General features: G+C 42.1%; 2 protein-coding genes across 2 annotated transcripts; both read right to left on the bottom strand.

Annotated features, from left to right (window-relative positions):
- Positions 1–509: 509 nt before the first annotated feature.
- On the bottom strand, positions 510–6,113 carry LOC142255911 (nicotinamide N-methyltransferase-like). Its single transcript, XM_075327356.1, has 3 exons — positions 5,963–6,113; positions 1,816–2,023; positions 510–1,471 (listed from the first exon to the last, which is right to left on the bottom strand). The coding sequence occupies exons 1-3, from the start codon at positions 6,111–6,113 to the stop codon at positions 1,048–1,050; spliced, it is 783 nt and encodes a 260-aa protein (XP_075183471.1). The 3' UTR covers positions 510–1,047.
- A 6,541-nt stretch (positions 6,114–12,654) lies between these two features.
- Positions 12,655–17,919, bottom strand: LOC142256919 (nicotinamide N-methyltransferase-like). The gene is made up of 3 exons (XM_075328908.1): positions 17,760–17,919; positions 16,126–16,333; positions 12,655–13,664 (listed from the first exon to the last, which is right to left on the bottom strand). The coding sequence occupies exons 1-3, from the start codon at positions 17,908–17,910 to the stop codon at positions 13,241–13,243; spliced, it is 783 nt and encodes a 260-aa protein (XP_075185023.1). The 5' UTR covers positions 17,911–17,919; the 3' UTR covers positions 12,655–13,240.
- Positions 17,920–24,355: the final 6,436 nt, after the last annotated feature.

Here is a 24,355-nt window from a genome sequence, read left to right as displayed (position 1 = left end):
TGAATATTACTAACGACATCATAAGATCTTGTGTTCACGAGGCAGTCGTGGGAATGTTGGTTTTCATAAATTCACATGAATATTAAATGATCTTTATACAAACAAATTTATTTTATTGTAACATGAATAATAGAAAAAAGAATACAAAACTTATTTTCTTAATATTGCAGTTAGGACGGCTGCATACTGTGCTGGGGTTCTGGGGAAAAAATACAAAAATCAATCTCACCCTTTTAGACTTGCACGGAGACCAGAATTAGAAGGATGGTGCACGGAAGGTATAGCCGGCTTGGCTGGAGAATCCAAAGTAAGAAAAATTTTCCAGCCTCCAAGTCAGTAAAAAATAAAACTTTCGGTTTATTGGATTTGCATTAAAAATATTACAGGTTACACATCATAAAATCATGAATGGATAGTAAGATGGTACGCGTTTTGGACATCTTGTGTCCTTAGTCCTAATCCATCCGCATTATGACTAAGGTCACAAGATGACAAGATCACAAGATCGCTAGCGTGCATACCCGTCCCCATCATTTGAGCGTCACGGGCAAATCGCTGCCTGTGGCGCACAACATCGCTAACACTCGTCACACGTACTTACCTGCCTAGCGATGTCGCTGTGACCGGCGAACCGCCTCCTTTCTAAGGGGGCGGTTCGTTTGGCATCACAGCAACGTCACTAAGTGGCCACCCAATGAATGCGGAGGGGCGGAGATGAGCGGGATGTAACATCCCGCCCACCTCCTTCCTTCCTCATTGCGGGCGGCTGCAGGTAAGGTGAGGTTCCTCGTTCCTGCGGTGTCACACATAGCAATGTGTGCTGCCGCAGGAACAGCGAACAACATCGTACCTGCAGCAGCAACAATAATTGGGAATGGGGGGGCATGTCACCGATTAGCGATTTTGCATGTTTTTGTGAGGATTCAAAATCGTTCCTAGGTGTCACACGCAACGACATCGCTAATGTGGCCGGATGTGCGTCACAAATTCCGTGACCCCAACGACATCGCTTTAGAGATGTTGTAGCGTGTAAAGCGGCCTTAAGACTCACTTGTCTTTGTGAGCTACAATGAATATGAGGGCTTTACAATCACATAGGTCATTCACTACCGTTCTCTTCTTAGTGTTACAGAAGTCAATGATAAAACCTTCTGTCTCCAGAGCTTTCCTGGCAAAGTCCTCATCATAGTTGAGAAGATGGAACTTGTCTTTCCCGATCATGTAAAAAGTTGTGTCTAAATCCCCAAATAATATGAGATGTCCTCCAGGTTTTAGCAATTTTGAGAACTTCCTGATATACCTCATGTAATCATCCTGATCTTTGCTGATAACATCCAGGAGCCAAGCACTGATGATACAATCTGCTGGAGGTAAGACGATCGGATCCCTAATATCTTCTTTCTCGAGGTCACATTTCACAACATGGTTAAGAGCAGATCTCACTTTTTGTTCTTCATCCTCTAATTGGTGACTGAAAGAAAAAGGAAGCTTAAAGAAGGTGTTTTTTCATATTGTGAACACTAATAAAATTCATCATTTTTGAAATTCCGTCTTCTGGAACGGAAAGCCTACATTGTACCCACCCAATAGTACACAATATTCTATAAATCCCTATGGTGGAGAATATTGATCTGACTGGATAAATGTAGATTTTGGCCTCCTTTTTTAATTTATTTTAGTTGATTTTTTTACTGATTTCTAAAAAAAACTGCAAAATAGACGTAGTTATCAGAAAACTAACTAAACATTCATTATTATCTCTTGTACTACAGCAGTAATGATGGCGGGACTCCCCTAACGTTGTGAATACTTCACCTCTTTCCTTCTGTGTCTACATGAAGTTGTGCGGCATGGCCCCAGTCAAACGCTCCTGTACGCTCGTACACCCATCTCTTCAGCTCCATGATGCATTGGTCACTGGCTTTCATCACTATGATGTGCTTGAAAAACTCACAGGCTGCAAATAAATGATGAACCAGTGGACCAACACTGAGGTCAATCAAGACATCTCCTTTAATATCACCTGTAGAAAATAAAAATATAAATATTAAAACAGCTCAGATATTAAACGGGATATGTAATAGTAACAAGAAATCCAGCTCACCATTTCTGTATCCACTCTCTGCTCAGGGCCCGGACAAAGGCCCCGCCATGGCCCAACAATCGAACAAGTAACACAGGATAGTCCAACTAAATTAAGTTTCTTCTTTATTTCTTGAGAATTTTAAGTAAATGGGACATCAACATTTTCACATGGAAGCGGCTATAATGGCTTATGCATCAACGCGTTTCTGGTGTGTTTCCACCCTTAGGCGACATTTACACTTCCGTTTTTTCCATCAGTTGCAATCCATCACCTTGAGGAAATACAGTATCCAGCAAAACATTTGCAGGAATCCGTTTTTTCCCCATAGACTTATATTAACAACATATTGAGACTGATGGCCTTGTGTTGCATTTGTCTCATGACGGATCCTTCGTTGAGTGACTGACCGTTGGGCAGAAGCAACGTTGAATGCAATGTTTTTGTACAAGGATTCAGGCGACGGATCAGTTTATTTTCACTCTAGGCATGCACAGATCGACTGTAAATTCCATTCTGGAGTCTCTCTTCTCTCTCTCCTCTCTCTCTTCTCTCTCCTCTCTCTCTTCTCTCTCTCTTTCGCTCTCTCGCTCTCTCTCCTCTCTCTTCTCTCTCTCTTCTCACTCTCTCTCCTCTCTCTTCTCTCTCTCTCGCTCTCTTTTTTGTTCTCTCTCTCTCACTCTCTCTCTCTCCTCTCTCTCTCCTCTCTCTTTTCTCCCTCTCTCGCTCTCTCTCCTCTCTCTCTCTTGCTCTCTCTCTCCTCTCTCTCTCTCTTCTCTCTCACTTTCTCTCTCTCTCCTCTTTCTCCCCTCTCTGTCTCTCTCTCTCTTCTCTCTTCTCTCGCGCTCTCTCTCCTCTCTCTCTCCTTTCGCTCTCTCTTGTCTCTATCTCTCTCCCTCCTCTCTCTCTCTTTCCCTCTCTCTCTCTTCTCTCTCTCTCTCCCTCTCACTCCTGGCTCTCCTCTCTCTCTCTTTTTCTCTCTTCTCTCTCTATCGCTCTCTGTCCTCTCTTCTCTCTCTTCTCTCTCCCTCTCTCTCTCCTCTCTCTCTCCTCTCTCCCTCTTTCTCCTGTCTCTCGTCTTTCTCCTTTCCCTCTCTCTCCTTTCACTCTCTCTTGTCTCTATCTCTCTCTCTCCTCTCTCTCTCTTTCCATCTCTCTCCCTTCTCTCTCTCTCTCCCTCTCTCTCCTGGCTCTCCTCTCTCTCTCTTTCTCTCTCTTCTCTCTCTATCACTCTCTCCTCTCTTCTCTCTCTTCTCTCTCCCTCTCTCTCTCTCCTCTCTCTCTCCTCTCTCCCTCTTTCTCCTGTCTCTCGTCTTTCTCCTTTTTCTCTCTCTTTCCTATTTTTCCCATAAAAAACACAAATCAACGGATCCGTTTTTTTAACGCATCAGTCACTTGAGTTTTTACACATTCTCTAACGTCAAAAAACGGATTGTGACTGATAAAAAAAAATGGAAGTGTGAATGTAGCCTTAATCATGATGCAGCTACAAACTAAGGTTTACATTAAAAAGCAGCCCAGTTCTTTGAACTAATAAAATAGACATTTAAGTGAGCACTTTCAACAAATTGTTCGCACAGCAAAAAAAAAATGAAGCCATGAAATCACAATAAAAACATGCAAAATCTGATAAAAACAAGTTCAAATAAAAAAAGGACATAATGGATCAAATATACTGATAGTAAAATATCGCATGAATCAGCCCTACATCAATATATAAAGTTTTTTATAATATAATTTTATATTTAATTTTGTTTAATAAATGTATGTGTTTATAAAAACTATACATTGATTTAATAATTTCCAATGATTCTAATAATACATGGGTGCACATAAACATGGGTGCGGGCGGAATGCAATGTATCGCATTCTTCTTGCTCTATTTTTCTCGCTGTGTCCTTAGCGTTAAAGCAGGGCTCACTCACTGCTTATCTTAAATAAATATTGCAATATGCCTGAGGGAACAGCAATGGAACGTCTGTATTCACCTCCATTATATGTGTATAATAGCATAAATCATGTTAATTGTGCTTGTACTTCACTAATCATTCGCTGTACTGTTACTCTAATTTCAACCTAAATATTGTTAATCATGGAATCAGCCTAAAAGCTACTTTAAACGCTGCGATATCGGTCCCGATATCGCTAGCTTGGGCACCCGCCCCCATCTGTTGTGCGACACGGGCAAATCGCTGCCCGTGCCGCACAACATCGCGCAGACCCGTCACACATACTTACCTGCCCGGCGACGTCGCTGTGACCGGCGAACCGCCTCCTTTCTAAGGGGGCGGTCCGTGTGGCGTCACAGCGACGTCACTGAGCGGCCGCCCAATAGAAGCGGAGGGGCGGAGATGAGTGGCCGGAACATCCCGCCCACCTCCTTCCTTCCTCATAGCGGCCGGGATGCAGGTAAGGGCAGGTTCCTCGTTCCTGCGGCGTCACACATAGCGATGTGTGCTGCCGCAGGAGCGACGAACTACATCGTTACTGCTGCAGTAACGATAATCGAGAATGGACCCCCATGTCACCGATGAGCGATTTTGCACGTTTTTGCAACGATGCAAAATCGCTCATCGGTGTTACACGCAACGGCAGCGCTAACTCGGCCGGATGTGCGTCACAAATTCTGTGACCCCAACGACTCCGCATTAGCGATGTCGCAGCGTGTAAAGCCCCCTTTAGTTAAAATCTTTATGGGTTTATATATTTATGTGCACCCATGTATTATTTTAATTGTTTGAAATGATTAAATCAATGTATTCTGTTTTTATAAATACGTAAATTTATTGAACAAAATTAAATATAAAATTATATTATAAAATAACTTTATATATTGATGTAGGGCTGATTCATGTGATATTGTATTATCAGTATATTTGTTCCATTATGACATATTTTAACTTTAACTTGTTTTTATCAGATTTTTTAAATTTTTATTGTGATTTTACTTCTATTTTGTTGTGTGAACAATTTGTTGAAAGTGCTGACTTAATCAGTTCGCCGGTGTTTCACCGAAACTGGGCTACTTTTTAAGGCAAGCCTTGTAGTAGCATCCTTATTAAGGGTGGAAACACACCAGAAACGCCTTGATGCATGCGCCATTATAGCAGCTTCCTTGTGAAAAGTTTGATATCCCGTGTACTTGAAATTCTCAAGTAATAAAGAAGAAACTGTTCATTTTAGCTGGACTTTCCTGTGTTACTAATTAGACGGGACGTCTTAGATTCATACATTGATCATCTATTCTTCCAACAACCGACATTCCCACCGATCTGCCCTAGTAGTGGCTCTATGGAGCAGGGCAGAACTGTACATTGATTAGTGTCTACTGCCATGTACTGAAGTGTGGATTCATGCAAAGAGAATCCTCTAAAAATTCAGAATCATTCAAATAAAATTTGATTTGTTTAGAACTAGGGATGATCGAATACCTCAATTATTCGGCTTCGCAAATATTTTCCGAATAGGTCGCCGATATTCGAATATTTGATGCAGTGTAAGTCTATTGGAAGCCCGAAAAGTTCCGAATAGTTGTTATTTGGGTTTCACATCGAATATTCGCGAATAGTCGAATAGCGGCGACCTATTGGGCAAATATTCACGAATCCGAATATTTGAGGTATTCGATCATCCCTATTTAGAACCAATTTTCTCATCTCTAGTATTTAGTTATTTACATTTATTTAACATCAATTATTTTAAGTACCAAGTTAAAGTTTACAAAATGTTTTTCCCCCTCTTCCTCCACCCATGGGTGTCTTTGTAGTGGTCCCCAATCAAGTTAGGTACAAGGGGATCTTCATGATAAGAAACCATAGAAGTTTTAAAGAAAAAAATCCTTAATAATAAAATTAGATAAAAATTTAAGTTAGTACTTACCCTTTGAGAAAGTATTTGTAAGATTTTCAATAGGAAATATCAAGGAATCTTCTCCGAAGACCGAAGAAGATTTATCAGAAAAATAATGCTCCAAACATTTTCTGGAGTCAAAGTCATCTTTGTGATAGAGCTTATGGGTGCTGGGATCCATCGTCTAATCTTGTATTGCAGCCGGAGTGACGACCTCTACACCGACGATCAAAGCCTTTATGTAATCAGTAGGATTCAGTTTATAAATATTACCATTAACATGATAAGATCTTGTGTTCATGAAAAGTCGTGGGAACCTGGGTTTTCACAAATTCACATGGAGAATAAATTATCTTTATACGTATAATCTCTATATTGAAAAATGAACATTAGAAAAAAATAATACAAAACATATTTTCTTAACATTGCAGTTCTCACTAGTTCCATGCAGCACTGGGGTCCTGTGTTCAAATCTCATGAATTATGACATTTGCATATCGTTACATTTATTACATATTGTAGATACTGTAAGAAGTAATGAAGTGTTGTAGGATTCAAGGTTGACTAAAGTATCATGCCTCAGATTCAAACAATGGAAGGAAGTAATATAAGGGGTTGATACTAGCTGTGAATTGCCAGCTGGCGTCAAGCCCTGGTATAAGTAATGGGTGGGTGACTGACCGGCAATGAACTCATGATGTTACCGCACGTCAATGCCCGTGGCTCTGATGCTACTTTGTATGAGAACAGCAGCGAGCATTGACCTGCGGTGAACCCATAACATCACTGCATGTCAATGCCCATGGCTGTCACGCTACTGTGTGACTCTCTGCTGTGACTTGAGGTGACCTCCTGAGGACATCTCAGTTTACAGCTGTGGTTCTCACAGCAGTGTGTGAGAGATGGTAGTGGCTGCTTATCCAGGCTATAGGGAACATTTTGTTCTTCATAGGCTGGAACAAATAGGTGAATGAACGTGTCTCTTGTAATTTTTCTTTAATATTTCTCTTTTTATGCCTGTCAGGTTCGCTTTGGAGTAACTTAGTGGGACCTCACTATGGATTACTGCGGACATTAAAGAATAATACCGCACAATCCACATATTGTAACCAAATTATAAGGATAGCATATTATATGTCAAACCACTTGCATCCCCACAGGAATACTAATGATGCTAATAGATCCATTAAAAATCAAGTTTATTAAATACTCATAGAAAACATAGCAATAACAATGAGCATGGCAAGGCAGAGGAAACTACAAATATAACCCTCCAGAATTGGGGAGGAGTGGGTGGAGAAAATCACAATCTATGGTAATGCAATTGCAAGCCAAAGTGGCATCTATGAGCATACGTCTTATGGTATTCCTATTCTTAATATATGATCAGATGCCTGAACCATAAGTTAATATAACGCCAGACTATAGTATCAAATCATAATAATCCCACAGGGATCAGTAAAAGAGGGTCTCTAATGTAGAGTAGAATACAAAAGTGTTATACAAAGTAACTAAAGAAGCCCCCCCCGACCTCCGTGACATAATCCGAGTCATATAATCCTCCCCGGTCCGGTATAGCAATGCACCTCAACTAAAGTAAGTGGCACTGTGACCCAATTGCCATCCGGGTAGATAACTGACACCAACAACCATAGGAAATATGCAACAGTTATTAAACAAATATCAAGGCACAAACCTGACCAATAAAGAGCTGTATCTCAACATCCCACCAAACCTCAACGCGTTTCACCTGGGCTTCATCAGGAGGCAGGCGTCAAAAGAACTTTAAAGAATGAGGGCTTGTGACGGGGGGTGGGGTTATTATAAATAAAATATTTGTGGTGTTTTTTTCAATTTACAAATACTGGAATCGTAATGGGGCTGCTTTAAAACATTCTCGCATTATTCTGGCATTTGTCAAATAGAAATAATTTTGGATCCTAATTGACCGAAAACAGGAAAGGTTTATTTTGATTTCATGTCAGATAGTGAGAAAAAACTGTAGATGTGTCTGCAGCGCCGATTGGCTACTGGAGGAATCTCCAGTAATGCCAGGCCTGGATTCAGTTACCTGCATTGCACTCCGGAGCTCTCACCTGAGCTCCGGAGTGCAGCCTAGACTGCACTGCGAGCGCCGAGTGATTGATTCCCCAGCGATTGCGGTTCAGTTCAGGACAGCTGCAGATATCCCGGGCTGATCTCCGGTGCTCTCACCTGAACTCCATAGATCAGCTCAGCCTGTCGGCAGCTGTCATGAACTGAACCGCAATCGCTGGGAATCAATCACTTGGCGCTCGCGGTTCAGTCCTGCAAATTCTATGATCAGTCCAGGCTGCGGATGAGAGCTCCGGAGTGCAATGTGTACCACCCCAGCATCAGCAGCCAAGACTGCTCGGATCCGGATCTGCGGTGGCTTTAGGGGTCTCCGGACCCGGGAGGGGTCGTGCAGCCACTCGAAATAAAAGGGGTTATTTACAGGGGGTTATGTGTTTAGAGTTCGTGACGCCACCCACGGTGTGTGGTAAGGTACCACCGCTGCTGCTCAGTAGACCAGGCTTTGGGATTAGCACCTTTCTTAGTCAAGGCCACCAAAGGGGCCACCAAAGTAGAAAAATGGGGTATGAACTGCCTGTAATAATTTATGAATCCTAAGAAGCGTTGCACCGCCTTCAAGGAATGAGGTTCGGACCATTGCAGGACAGCAGAGAGCTTCGCAGGATCCATAGCCAGGCCCTCTTGTGAGATAATGTAACCCAAAAAAGGCAATAAGGACTGCTCGAATACACATTTCTCGAGTTTAGCAAACAATGAGTGCTCCCTTAAACGGGAAAGGACACGAACGACATCCTGACGATGAGTCTCCAGATCAGGAGAAAAAATCAGGATGTCGTCCAGATACACCACTACTAAGGATAACAGTAAATCCCTAAACACATCGTTTACGAAGTCCTGAAATACTGCGGGTGCATTACATAACCCAAAAGGCATGACGAGGTATTCATAGTGACCGTCTCGGGTGTTAAAAGCGGTCTTCCATTCGTCACCCTTTCGAATTCGTACCAAGTTATACGCACCCCGCAGATCCAACTTCGTAAAAACTTGAGCTCCTCTCAGTCTGTCAAAGAGCTCCGAAATTAAAGGTAATGGGTATTTGTTCTTTATTGTGATTGCGTTGAGACCCCTGTAATCTATGCAGGGACGCAAATCACCCTCTTTCTTCCGAACAAAGAAAAACCCAGCTCCCGCGGGAGAGACAGACTTACGAATGAACCCCTTCTCTAAACTCTCTCTTATATAGGTCGACATGGCCTCCGACTCAGGTATCGACAGGGGGTAAACCCTGCCTTTAGGTGGAACCGAACCTGGGATAAGGTCTATGGCACAGTAATACGGCCTATGGGGTGGAAGAACCTCAGCACCCTGTTTGGAGAACACGTCAGCGAAATCCAGATAGGGTGTAGGTATGGGAGAGAGATCAGTAGATGCAACCGCAATGACCTTAGGTGGTAAGGGAAGACATCGGGACTGACATTTCGAACCCCAACTAATAATGCTGTCAGACTCCCAGTCAATGTGAGGAGCATGAGTCCGAAGCCATGGGAGACCCAGAAGGACGTCGTCTATACCGTCAGGCAAAACAAGAAAAGAAATCTCCTCTATGTGACCCTGAGACAGGGAAAGGCGCAAGGGAACTGTCCTCAATGTAATGGAGTCAGACAACATAGTTCCATTAACAACACGGACAGGAATAGGCGCCTCTAACATGATAGAGGGAATATTGTGTCCCTTTACAAATCCTGAGGACACAAAAGTCCCGTCAGCTCCGGAATCCACAAAAGCCATAATAGGCCATGTATTCTCAGATAACGAGAGCTGACCTGGGATACAACACTTAGAGGGTGCAGAAGACGTCTCTAGTAACCCCCCTCTAATGGTTACTAGGCCAGGGAGTTTCCCTGACGACTAGGACACTTGTTGGCATAGTGCCCAGCCTGACGACATACGTAACATATAGGAGGACCAGACTTGCGTAGTCTGGAAGACGTATGACCTAACTCCATAGGAGTGGGAGATGTTTCAGATGCTGAGGAAGATGGTAGTGGACCCTCAACAACTGGAATAGCCCGATGCTTAGGGCGTGAGGAAGAGACCTCGAGTCTACGTTCCTTATGGCGTACATCGATCCTCGTTGCTACTGTGATCAAGTCCTCCAGAGAAGCAGGGACCTCATGAGTAGCAAGAGCATCCTTGACATAGCCTGCCAACCCTCTCCAGAAGATAGGAATCAACACCTTCTCTGGCCAATCTAGTTCTGCCACCAGAGTTCTAAAAGCAATGGCATAAGAACTAGTGGGTAACGAACCCTGAGATAGATCTAACAGTCTCAGGGCCGCATCATGGGTAACCTGCGGACCCATGAATACCGCCTTAAGAGCATCAAGAAAGTCTTGATGTCTCAGAGTAACCACATCAGAGCGCTCCCATAGGGGAGTCGCCCATTCTAAGGCTTTGTCCTGAAGTAAGGAGATGATAAAGCCTACTCTGGACCTCTCCGTAGAGAAGCGAGAAGAGTTGACCTCTAGGTGTATCTGACACTGACTAATGAAACCACGACATGATCTGGCATCGCCAGAATATCTGTTTGGCAGAGCAAGTCGAGGATCATGTGCAGATGTCACCATGGTCTGAGGTTTATCCTCTATACTCTTGAGCCACGACTCAAGTACTTGTATGTAACGGTGTAACTGCTGATATTCTGCCATAACTGCCAGACCCTCGGCTCAGTCCTAATGTTACGGGGGGCTGTCTGATAATAACCTAAAGGAGTATCAGACAGTCAGGGTCCACCGTGCAAAGACTCTGCTGCAGACTATGGCAGAGTGCAATACCTCTGTTAACTCACAGAAGGATATAATAAGTAAGTAAAGCAATTCCTCCCTTACTTGGAGGGTGTGTGGAATGATCTCTGTTAATAATCACAGAGACAAAGGCAATGTGTGCGAAATGGCACCTACCTAGGTCCGCTCTTCTAGTGGGGCAAAAGAGACGAACAGCAGCGTAAGCCGCACAAAGCTCCTACCTGCGTTCGCTCTACTAGTGTGCAAGGACACGAACCACTAGATATGGCACCTGCCTAGGTCCGCTCTTCTAGTGGTGCAAAAGAGACGAACAGCAGCGTAAGCTGCACAAAGCTCCTACCTCTGTTTGCTCCCCTAGTGTGCGAGGATACGAACTGCTAGTCGCAGTATAAGGAACGTTACCCTAGCGGCAACGTCCACCTACGAGTCGAACCACAAGGCCCAGCCAGACCATGTGCCTCAGGCACCTGCCTATGTCTGCTCCCCTAAGAGGTAAGGATACGGACAGCAGCCGAAGCTATAAGGTATAAGAACGCTACCCTGCCGGTAGCGCTCACCTAGCATAGACAGAGAAATGCCTAGAGGAACGCGCACAGAGCGTCTACTCTTATGCATGAACCAAGAGGACTGAGCGCCATGCGGCGTGTGTCAGGGTCTTATATAGACTCTGTGCCTCATCCAAGATGGAGGACACCAGAGCCAATCCGCTGCCAGAACGACAGGAGTGACATCATGCTGGCCTATCACCGAGCAAGGCATCACAAGCACATGACCAGCGACCAATCGGCATAGAAGGTGTCAGAGACATGTGACCTCGTGTCAGCGATGATGTCACCCGCACATGTGCAATGGCTCCAAGATAGGACTTAGTCTCCGGCGCTCGCACGTGTGCAGTAGCAAGAAATCTGGACTTAGTCTCCAGCGCTCGCACATGTGCAGTAGCAAGAAATCTGGACTTAGTCTCCAGCGCTCGCACATGTGCAGTAGCAAGAAATCTGGACATAGTCTCCAGTGCTCGCAGCAACCGTAACAAATACCCTGTGGTGACCTGATAGGCCAGGGCGTCACAAATGCAGGTAACTGAATCCAGGCCTGGCATTACTGGAGATTCCTCCAGTAGCCAGTCTGACGCAGTGTGTCTGTATAGAGTGAATGGAAACTTCTGGTTTCAGCTGTTGGTGATCAAATACTTATTTCATGTAATAAAATGCAAATTAATTATTTAAAAATCATATAATGGGATTTTCTGGAATTTTTTGTTTTGGATTCTGTCTGCCACAGTTGAGGTTGCGTATTATGAAAATTATAGACCTATCCATTCTTTGTAGGAGGGAAACTTGCAAAATCGGCAGAGGATCAATACTTATTTTTCTCACTGTACATTTAAAAAAGCACTGAAAAATGATACTAGTTATGGAAAATATAAAAGGACCTCATACAGCCTCATCATTGAAAAAAATAAAGAAGTTAAGGTTGTTGAAATTTTGATAGTTAACCCATTATTACTTGCCAAATTAGAAATTTTCAATTTTTTTGTATTAAATGACAGATTTTTAATGAAAAAAAAATAGAAATTAAAAATGAAAATTAAATGTAAGCAAAATTAATTAATGTAATGTATAAATTAAAGAAGTAATTAATGATTAATTAATTTAATTAAATTTAATGAATTTTAAGCAAAAGATTAGGTTCCCAAAAAAGGGACATTGGTAGATAATAGGTTAAAAGGAAAAGAAAATATAGCTTTTCATGAAGGTCTTTTCAGGCCTGGTCATTAAAGGGTTAAATTTTCCTTTACAAGATCATACAATGTGCATTGAGAAAGTATTTTATAAAGTTATTACTAAAAACACTTAAAACATATGATTTTCAATCGTAGACAATTTATTTACGTATGATGATAGCATAATGAGTGGATTTCAAAAAGCAAAGCAATACTAAAGTAGACCCTCTGGGACTCTTTGTAAAATAGTCTTTCTACATTAAATTCAACTTAAATAAACAGAATTTTCTATAAATTTCATGGGTAAATAATAATATAGAGGAAGCCCTGGAACTGGAATGGTTAAAATTAGTGGTGATTGAGCACTACAATGCTCGAGTGCTCAATACTCAAATCAAGCAGGTTGGTTGCTCCGATATGCTCAACTCAAGTATCTAGTATAATCGAAGTCAAGGGGAGGAGAGAGAGGGAGAGACATTTAGAATACCTGGGGTATCCCCCTTGAGCACCCCGCTTAAGCACCCCGCTTGAGCATCCCGCTTGAGCACCCCGCTTAAGCACCCCGCTTGAGCATCCCGCTTGAGCACCCGCGATGAGTCCCCAAGCACCTCGATGGTCGATCAAGTATCAGTGCAGCGCTGAGCACACTTGTTCATTACTAGTTATAATATTCTGTTTAAAACTCTACATATAATCCCTTTGAGCTATATAAGTTACTACTTAGACCTACATTTCTTTGTGAGCTACAATGAATATGATGGCTTTGTAATCAATGAGGTGATCCATTATTACTCTCTTTTTAGTCTTACAGCAGTCAATGATAAAACCCTCTCTAGCCAGAGCCTTCCTGGCAAAATCCTCATCATAGATGAAATGATAGAACTTGTGTTTCCCAACTGTGTAATATGTTGCATCTAAACTCCCAATTAATATAATGTGTCCTCCAGGTTTTAGCAACCCTGAGAACTTTCTGAGATATCTCATGTAATCATCTTGGTCTTTACAGATAACATCCAGGAACCAAGCACTGATGATACAATCCGCTGGTGGTAGGACGATCGGATCCACCATATTTTCTTTCTTGAGGTCACATTTGACAACATGGTGAAGAGCTGATCGCACCTTTTGTTCTTTGTCCTCTGACTGGCAACTAAAAGAAATGGAAAAATTTAAGAAAGTGATTCTTCTTTATACTGTGAACTTTATTGGAAAACATGGAAACTCTTTAATTTTATTTGCTTCCAGAACTGATCAAAAGGCCTTAATTTAACCAAGACTAGTATACTAATACCTTCAAACACATTAGAGCAAAGTTGGAAGAACTGGGATAAGACAGTTATCTAATGCGTATGAGGGTCTCCTTGCTCTTTCCCCAACAGATAAAGCTGGGTAAAAGTTGGATTGAGAATGCTACAACACCCAATCTTTTTAGTTTTTAGAAATGTTACACCCATTCCAAAACTATCTGTTGCCATACACATTTGGTTAATCGTTAATCAATTCTTGATGAACTTCTGGTGAATGGTCTTTTCACCAACACAGCCATATACATTTTAGTTGACATTGTCACTTACAGTTGTTCAAGGTCATACATATTAAAACCCCTTTACGACTGAGGATGTATAGGTACATCCTAAGTGATGTTGGGGTAATCACCGCCGGCTGCTGCGGTGAGCCGGCGATGATCTTGCCCTACATCTACTGATTTCAATAACAAACATCTGTGGCTTACAGGCGCAGTTGGATCCATGATCCACCCGTGCCTGTTCACTCCTTTTATCGCACTGTCAAAATGTGATAGGGTGATTTTAATGGCCCCGGCGTGGAATGCGTCGTTCTGCGCCTCCATCGGCGGCTTTGTGACATAATCATCATGTGATGACTCCTGTCGCTATCATGAAGTATTTCCTGTTAGAGTCGACAGAGCGACAGCACTCACAGGAAAAGAGCATTTGTGTGGAATTGGATTTGCATTGCTGTGCAGCTCTGATCAACAGAAATGAATGAGCGATCAGACTGTTGATCCTTATAGTGCATTAGGGGACTAGTAAAATAAAAAAGTTAAGAAAAGTTTTAAAAAAATAAAAAAAATGAAAAATCGAAAAGTTTAAATCACTCCCCCATTTGTTCCATTGAAAATTAAACAATAAAAAAAATAAAAATATACACATATTTGGTATCACCAAGTTCAGAAATACCCGATCTATCAAAATATAAAATCAATTAACCTGATCAGTGTATCGTCAAAATAATTCCAAATGGCAAAATTAAGTTTTTTGGTTGTCGCACATTTTATGCAAAATCCAATAACAGGAGATCAAAATGGTGCATCTGCGTAAAAATTTTACCGTTAAAAATGTCAGCTCGAGACACAAAGAATAAGCTGCCAATGAGCCCCATATCCAGAAAAATGGGAACACTACGGGTGGTGGAAAATGGCCCAAAAAGTGAGCCACTTTTTACATATTTGGTGTCTACAAATTCATACCGACCTGAGGCATCACACTGACACATCAGTTTTACCATATAGTGGATACAGTGAATAAACTACCCCCATACCAATCATCCAATTGCACTTTTTTCATAGTTGGAATATTTTTTACTGTTTTACAGTATACTTATTTAAAAGTACAACTCATCCTGCAAAAAACAAGCACCATATGGCAAGATTGACAAACAAATAAAAAATGTACGGCTCTCGGAAGAAGGGGAGAAAAAAAGCAAAATGAATAAGGGGTTAAATTATATTGGATGAGAAAAGACCATTATACAAGGATGAAATATTTTTTTACATAATAGATAGATATATCTTTGAATCATTCATGTATCAGATGGAACTTTCCAGAACAGGAGGCTTTGTTGGCTAAAACAATCATTCATTGCTCAATATCATCTGACAAATGATTGATTTGGTTAAATTTATCCAATTTGATAAGAATAATGTTAAAGTTAAATATTTTGCAAGTTAATGTAAAGAACTGTCGCTGTTATACAGAATAGGGTAGAGTCACATTGGCGTATGAATCATGTGACATCCGAGTGCAGTGTGATATAGGCACAGGTTGAAAATGGATTAGATGGGGAGGTCACTCTCTCCCTCTTCTCTGCAGCTGTGATCTGATAGCAAGATCGGATCATAGTTGCATGACACTCGGCTCACGCACACAGCAGAGCGGGAGCTGAGGGCTATTAGCTTATCGCATCTGATTCTCTCGCATTGCACGCCATACGCTAGTGTGACTCTGCCCTAAAATTTATACCTTTGGTGAAGAAATAGGCTTAGTTGCTCTTCTTTTATCAGCATTGAAAGTTTTCATTAACAAGATTTTGGTGCATGGAGGCCGGACTGTGCATTGGGTTTTCTCCTCTTTTCCTGGCCCCGTTTGCCTGGCTTTTGATTGAAATGTTTCATTGGCACTGTAGTGCCATGGATGGCGCATGCGCAGATTGATCTCCTGGCTGGTCTTCAATAATATGGCATTGTAGCATTGCATGCGCAAATTGGTTCAATGATGTCTCTTAGCAGATATAATGACTAAACATTTCTTATTTATCTCTTGTACAGTAGCAACAATGATGGCGGGGCTCCCCTAATATTGTGAATACCTCACCTCTTTCCTTCCATGTCTACATGACATTTAGCGGCATGGCCCCAGTCAAACGCTCCTGTACGTTCGTCCACCCATCTCTTCAGCTCCATGATGCATCGGTCGCTGACTTTCATCACTATGAGGTGCTTGAAAAACTCACAGGCTGCATATAAATGATGAACCATTGAACCAACACTGAGGTCAATCAAGATGTCTCCTTTAATAAGACCTGTAGAAAATAAAAATATTAAAACAGCTAAAATGTTAAAGGAGATGTCCAGGACTTACATATTTACCCATCCTATCCAACACCCGTTATCCCCACCGTTCTGTTCTGGCAATGGCCAGATGTATTATTATTATTATTTATTATTATAGCGCCATTTATTCCATGGCGCTTTACAAGTGAAAGAGGGTATATGTACAACAATCATTAACAGTACAAAACAGATTGGTAAAGGAGGAGAGAGGACCCTGCCCGCGAGGGCTCACAGTCTACAGGGAATGGGTGATGGTACAATAGGTGAGGACAGAGCTGGTTGCCCAGTGGTCTACTGGACTGAGGGCTATTGTAGGTTGTAGGCTTGTTGGAAGAGGTGGGTCTTGAGGTTCCTCTTGAAGCTTTCCACGGTAGGGGAGAGTCTGATATGCTGAGGTAGAGCGTTCCAGAGTATGGCGGAGGCACGGGAGAAATCTTGTATGCGATTGTGGGAAGAGGAGATAAGAGAGGAGTAGAGAAGGAGATCTTGTGAGGATCTGAGGTTGCGTGCAGGTAGGTACCGGGAGACTAGACTAGATGTAGTTGCATAACTTGAAGCTCATGGGCCCCAATGCAAAACCTCCAATGGGGCACCCAATTATTGCAAGACTTTAATAACATTGATCTTTAAAGTAAAGCCAAAGGGACTTTTTTGGCCCCAAATAAGAGCGCAGGTGCAATTGCAACCACTGCACCTATTGTAGTTACGGTACTACCCAGGCCAAATATAAGTAGCATAAAGAGTGGAATAGGCAGCCGTGTACATCGAGTCATTCTCCTGAAAATTAGTTTGGCTAAATTTGCTTAATTCAAGGGGGGATTTAATTTGCATAGAACTAATTTTGGTGCAATTTAAATCTCCCCGGAATGTGTAAAAAATAATAAACTCCTACACTCACACCTCCATGACCCTCCATGTATGTTCCCACCACCGCTCTTCTTCCTTCTATCTGTTGTGCTCTCATTTTTCTTCTTCTTCTTCCTCCAGTCATTTAGTAGGCCACTCTCACTAGTTAGACTCCACTCGGTGATGTGGGGTGTGATGGATATCAATGACTCCAGTTGACCGCATGGGGTCTAGTCAGCGATGGCTACTGCTAGAAGACCAAAGATAGAAGAAGAAGAAAGATGATGACCAGTGGTGGGACACGCATGATGAGGGTTGAAGACAACTAAGTATAGTAGGGAATTTCATATTTTAACCCCTTACATCCTCAGATCCAAGCTAAATGGCTGTTACCAAACACTGCAGTATATTTCCTGTTTTCCTATTCATTCGGCTGCTGCTATTTTGCTGGATTGTAAATAACATGGCATTCTCTCCACTGAAGTTTTTTTATTTATTTTTTTAAATCCTCAATATAAAATTATAAAAATAAATAAAGCTAATGCTTACCCTCCGAGAATGTTTTTGTAAGACTTTGAATGGGAAATTTCAAAGAATCCTCTCTGTAGGCCATAGCAGAGTTTTCTGAAAGATAATGCTCCAGAAATTGTCTGGAGTCAAAGCCTTCTTCATGGTAGAGCTTATGGGTAGAAGGATCCATCCTTGAGTCTTGTATGGCAACGACCGCTACGCAGTCTCTTATGTGATCAGTAGTAATCAATTTATGAATATTACAGGCATCATAAGATCTTGTGTTCACGAGGCAGTCATGCGAATATTGGTTTTCATAAATTCCCATGGAGAATAAATGATCTTTATACAAACAAATTTCTTTAATAGTAAGATGAATAATAGAGAAAAGAATAAACACCTTTTTTTCTTAACATCGCATTTAGCACGGCTGCATACTGTGCTGGGGTGCTGTGTAGAGTTGAGCGGACTTCCAATAATCCGGGTACGGCGGATCCGTCGCAGGTTGGTATAGAAGTCTGAGAGAGAGAGAGAGAGAAAAAAAAAACAAAAAAAACACAACCACGGATACGGATCGTGCAGCCGGATTCCCACATCCGGGGTCGGATCCGGATCGGACGCTGAAACCGCGCGGATCCAGATTTTTACAGGTCGGGTCTGCTCAACACTAGTCCTGTGTACAAATCACACTATAGACAATGTTTATATGGAGTTTCATAGTGCACATGTTGGATACTGCAAGAAGCAATCAAGTTTTGTACAACCCAAGTGGGACGGAAGTAAAATAAAACAACATATTGTGGTAGATATATAAAGCTAAATCCTGGGGTGTAACCTCACCCAGACTGATGCTTGAGGGGGGCTCGCCAGCACCAGCGCATACTTCAGATGGATATGCACCCATGAAAAAAATCATATGACCTCCTTGTCCAATTTTCAGCCAGCCTTAAGCCCCCTTCACACGCACGTGTCTCCGGTACGTGTTTGGTCCGTTCCTGCACATACCGGAGACACGGACACATGTACTCCAATGTTAATCAATGTATGGAGTTACACGTGCATTATTCCATATGGTGCGTTTGTCTGTTCGCGTGATACGTACGTTTGTCCGTAATACACGGAAGCATGTCCGTTTTCCTCACGGAACATGCACACACGCACCTATTAAGCTCAATGCGTCCGTGAACACATGTACGTGACATGGACGCATCTCCGTGTGGTCCGTGTCCATTTTTTTCACAAATATGGCAATGATTGTATCATTTCGAACCAGGTGCATGTTATTAAAAAAGGTCATTTGTAAATCACATTTTGCAGCCAAGACACAGTGAAGGAAGGTGTGTTGTTCACTCGTTCACTCTTTCTTCTATATCCAAGTGAACAGAGAACAATAGAGAAGGGTGTTTTAATGCCGCGCCAACAGATCACTCGCTCAGATAGTCAGACCAATGTCACTTTATTTTCATCCAGGTCTACGCGTTTCAGGAGCACCTGCTCCCTTCCTCAGGACCGTCAGTATACAAATAACATCAAATCAATCAGTGATTTGATGTTATTTGTATACTGACGGTCCTGAGGAAGGGAGCAGGTGCTCCTGAAACGCGTAGACCTGGATGCATTAAAACACCCTTCTCTATTGTTCTCTGTTCTCTGCCACTGGGTGGCTGCAGCCGTGGATCGATTGTACATGCTAATATAGTGGTAGTGACTCTCACAACCACATCTGGTGAGTAGCATTACTCCCCCCTCCCCACCCTACACTCTTTGGGGTAAGACCCTATTTGCGCTTGTTTGTCCACAGCTTTTTCGTTCTATATCCAAGTGGAAATTTTATTTTTATCCTAAACAAACCATGGGTCCTCGGGTGGATACCGAGTTTTTGATATCTACAGTGGAGGAGCACCCCGAATTATGGGATGCAAGGACTGATGGCTACCGTGACCGTTTTATAGTAGAACGCACATGGAAGGTGGTAGCAGAGGAGGTCTACCCTAACAATGGATGGGATCGTTGTTCACCAGAAAAAAGAGCTACATTTGGTAAGCTCACCCATGTGTGTTCCCATTACATGTATGTTTGCCCATCATAAATTATTATTGTTAGCATGCTCAGAAGCATATTGTTTAGAAAAATGTTTGGAACGTATGTGTTGGAGGGTTTTGTGTGTAAGACAATGATCTTCATTTTTTTTTTCTCTCATGTAAAAAATTCACAACTACCTGTGAAGAACTCCTACATAAACCTTATGGTATCAGTGGAATTGGTGAAAAGAAGATGGCGTTCTGCCCGGGACCAATACAGGCGGGAATTTAATCCAATGCCGTCCACTTCTGCAAATACTAGGAAAAGAAAATATGTTTATTTTACAAATTTAGGGCGGCTTTGCACACTACGACATTGCAGGTGCGATGTCGGTGGGGTCAAATTGAAAGTGACGCACATCCGGCATCGCATGCGACATCGTAGTGTGTAAAGCCTAGATGATACGATTTACGAGCGCAAAATCGTCGTAATCGTATTATCGCTGCAGCGTCGGCGTAATCCATAATTACGCTGACGCGACGGTCCGATGTGGTTCCTCACTCCTGCGGCAGCACACATCGCTGTGTGTGAAGCTGCAGGAGCGAGGAACATCTCCTACCGGCGTCACCGCGGCTTCCGTAGGATATGCGGAAGGAAGGAGGTGGGTAGGATGTTTACATCCTGCTCATCTCCGCCCCTCCGCCGCTATTGGTCGCCTGCCGTGTGATGTCGCTATGACGCCGCACGACCCGCCCCCTTAGGAAGGAGGCGGGGCGACGGCCAGAGCGACGGTCGCAGGGCGGGTGAGTGCGTGTGAAGCTGGCGTAGTGATAATTTTCGCTACGCCAGCTATCACACGATATCGTACCTGCGACGGGGGCGGGGACTATCGGGGGCGGGGACTATCGCGTGCGACATCGCAGCATCGCAGCAAAGCCCGCCTTAGAATTTCTCAGGCCTATAATGGAAGTCACACAGTAAGGGGTACTTTGCACACTACGACATCGCAAGCCGATGCTGCGATGCCGAGTGCGATAGTCCCCGCCCTTGTCACAGCTGCGATATGTGGTGATAGCTGGCGTAGTGAAAATTATCGCTACACCAGCTTCATATGCACTCACCTTGCCCTGCGACGTCGCTCAGGCCGGCGACCCGCCTCCTTATTAAGGGGGCGGGCCGTGCGGCGTCATAGCGACGTCACACGGCAGGCGGCCAATAGAAGCGGAGGGGTGGAGATGAGCGGGACATAAACATCCCGCCCACCTCCTTCCTTCCGCATAGCCGACAGGAGCCGCGGTGAAGGAAGTAGGAGATGTTCCCCGCTCCTGCGACTTCACACACAGCGATGTGTGCTGCCGTAGGGGCAAGGAACAACATCAGACCGTTGCAGCAAGGTAATTATGGTTTTCGCCGACGCTACACCGATGATACCATTACGACGCTTTTGCGCTCATTAATCGTATCATCTAGGCTTTACACACTACGATGTCGAGAGTGACGCCGGAAGTGCGTCACTTTCGACATGACCCCACCGACATCGCAGCTACAATGTCGTAGTGTGCAAAGTACCCCTAAGTTTACAAATTACATTTCTAAATATTGTGCAACAGGTTTAATGTAATGTACATTATTCACAAACGCAAATTATTAATATATATATTCTTTTATAATTTTACACTTTTTAGAACTGACAATAACTTTGATGACTCTGATGAAATGCCATCTGCAGCTCCATCTGCTACAGCTACTTCAGCATCAGAAGTTGAGACGCCCCTTACAAATGTAACTGAAAGTCTGAATACCCAAATTAACACTGTGGATCAGGTATCTAGCGATGCAGGTGCAGAATCAAGTATTAATCTAACACAAAGCACAACCCAACCCACTTCAACAAATGTAGCACCATCCTCCATCACAAATACTGTACCACGTTTAAATACTCAAACATATCGGGCACGTAGACTCCGACATCCAGAGGATATAAGATCATTACCAGAAATCCTAGATACACGAGTAATGGCAATAATAAATTCTTTATTGCCAGAAACTGATATTGAGCGTTTTTGCAGATCCCTGGCACCTTGTCTGGCAAAAGTACATTCTGACCATCAGGAACGCTTGAGAGCAGCTATCTAACGTTAATATCTGCCTGTCAAACTAATCCTCTGCCAAACCATGTCCTAGCAGGCATTGAGCAATGGCGTGCTAACGTAAATAATACAAACATGGAAGTATCTGCCCCACTCTTGTCACAAAATAATGCAAACATGAATGCTGCATCAATTGTCCCCAACATAGGAGACCAAAATCCACAAATTAGTGATCCTCAAACCAACATTAATAGACCACATACAACTATATCCAATATAGTTTCTGCCCAACCTAGCAGTATGATGACTCACATGTCACAACCACAAACCTAAATGTACCCAATTAATTTTTTTCAAAATCCATCACATCCACAAACATACATGAATACAACAAGTATGCTACCAAGACAACCAACTAACTAAATATCAACATACCCACAATCTATTTTCATTGGTCAAAATGTAACTCAACCATTCATACAGGGACAACAAGTAGCAACAAATTACTCATACACACAGCAGCCTCAGATCCAAAGTCAACTTATGTTGGGTCAAACATTGGCACAACCCGTGTATGCTACATCCTCAAATATTTTACAGACAACTTCTGTTCAAGATCCTGGTGTAGCCACCAATGTCAATAAGAATCAAACCTCTACATTTGTTTCCCAAACAATGTCTGAAACAGAAACAAACAATACTGCAACGCAGGAGACAGTGTCAAGTCTGGATGACTTAAGCGGGTGTCACACGAGACGATATATCGGGTGATATGTCGACAGGGTCACTTCGTAAGTGACGCACATCCGGCATCGTTTGATATATCGTAGCATGTGACAGGTATGAGCGACGGTGAACGAGCAAAAATGCTAACCTTATCGTTGATTGTTGACACGTTGCTCATTTTCAAAAAATCGTTTATTCTTCTTTGCTCCGGTTGTTCATCGTTCCCGGGGCAGCACACATCGCTCCATGTGACACCCCGGGAACGATGTACACAGCTTACCTGCATCCCGCGGCTCCCGCCGGCAATGCGGAAGGAAGGAGGTGGGCGGGATGTTTACGTCCCGCTCATCTCCGTCCCTCTGCTTCTATTGGCCGGCTGCTGTGTGACATCACTGTGACACCGAACGTCCCTCCCCCTTCAGGAAGTGGATGTTCACCGCCCACATCGAGGTCACTCAGCAGGTAAGTACGTGTGACGGGGGTTTAACAACTTTGTGCGCCACGGGCAACTAATTGCCCGTGACTCACAAATGACGGGGCGGGTACAATCGCTCGTGCAATCGCACGATAGATCGTACCATGTGAAGCAGGCTTTAATTGATTAGTACATCATCTGTGTCATATTACAGTATATTGTTTTTTTTTTTAATATTTATAAATATTTTATTTTATTAAAAAGTATGTTTTTTGTAACAACAAATTTTGCTAGAAAATTAAAAAAAATGGATGTTTAACAACAACATAATATTAACGAAAATATTGTGTTTGTTAACAAAGGTTAAAAAATTTAACCAAAAAATGGATAATGTTTTTTTCAAATTGTATGTTTTATGAAAAAGTTTCCATATGAGGATGTTGCTAATGTAAGCCACAGATGTGTGACATTGTCGTATTTCAGTTGACTTGTTATAAACACATGTAGTCATTTGTCAAAAACGATATTATTAATTATGTTATAATATATATATATATATATATATATATATATATTACAAGTATTATTTATTAAAAAAATAATACTTGTTTATAAAAAATGTTCCATAATGACTTACGCTAAATGTTTGCCATCTTTGTTCATCATTGATTACCCACAATGTTTGCATTTAAAATCTGGTAATTTAAACTTATGCCTCTATGCCTCTATTTACCATATGCCACATTTGTCAATCAAATTTTGATTATAATCGATGAGTTTTGTTATACAAAAAAAAATATGAATAAACATTGTTTGTAAGAGGAATCATTATGGTTTTGAATGAACAACTTTTATTTGAATCCGCATACACTTTTTTATGTCATAGATTTTTTTGAAATAAAACTTTAAAAATATTTACAATCAAAACTATTTTATAAATAAAATAAATCTGAGTTTATTATTAAACATTATTTGTGAACCTTGTTTTAGCGAAATAATATTATATAGTTGTAAATTGATTACTATAGTGTAACAACCACACAAACATTAGAAAAAGGTAAATTTTTACACACATTTATACTTAAAATATTGGTCCTTACCATATGGGTAATTTTTGCACATTGTATTCTTAGTATTATTCTCAATCATGAAAAATCTTAAAAAAAGCACATTAAACATGGTCAAACAATATCCAACTCATTTCTAACATAAATTATTCATTTTAATGTTCAACAAAATATCTAACATAGTTGTTTCTGACTTCCAAGGCAGACAAACAAGGGCGATTCATATACATCACATTGCTTGACACAGTGTCCTTGTTATTTTGTGATGATATGTCACTCATGAGATTACCTTCATGTATCCTACAATTGTTGTGC

This window comes from Anomaloglossus baeobatrachus, chromosome 11 (assembly GCF_048569485.1).
Source record: "Anomaloglossus baeobatrachus isolate aAnoBae1 chromosome 11, aAnoBae1.hap1, whole genome shotgun sequence".
NCBI classification, from domain to species: domain Eukaryota; kingdom Metazoa; phylum Chordata; class Amphibia; order Anura; family Aromobatidae; genus Anomaloglossus; species Anomaloglossus baeobatrachus.
The sequence above is the reverse complement of the archived record's forward strand: the minus strand, read 5'-3'. Positions and strand labels throughout refer to the sequence as shown.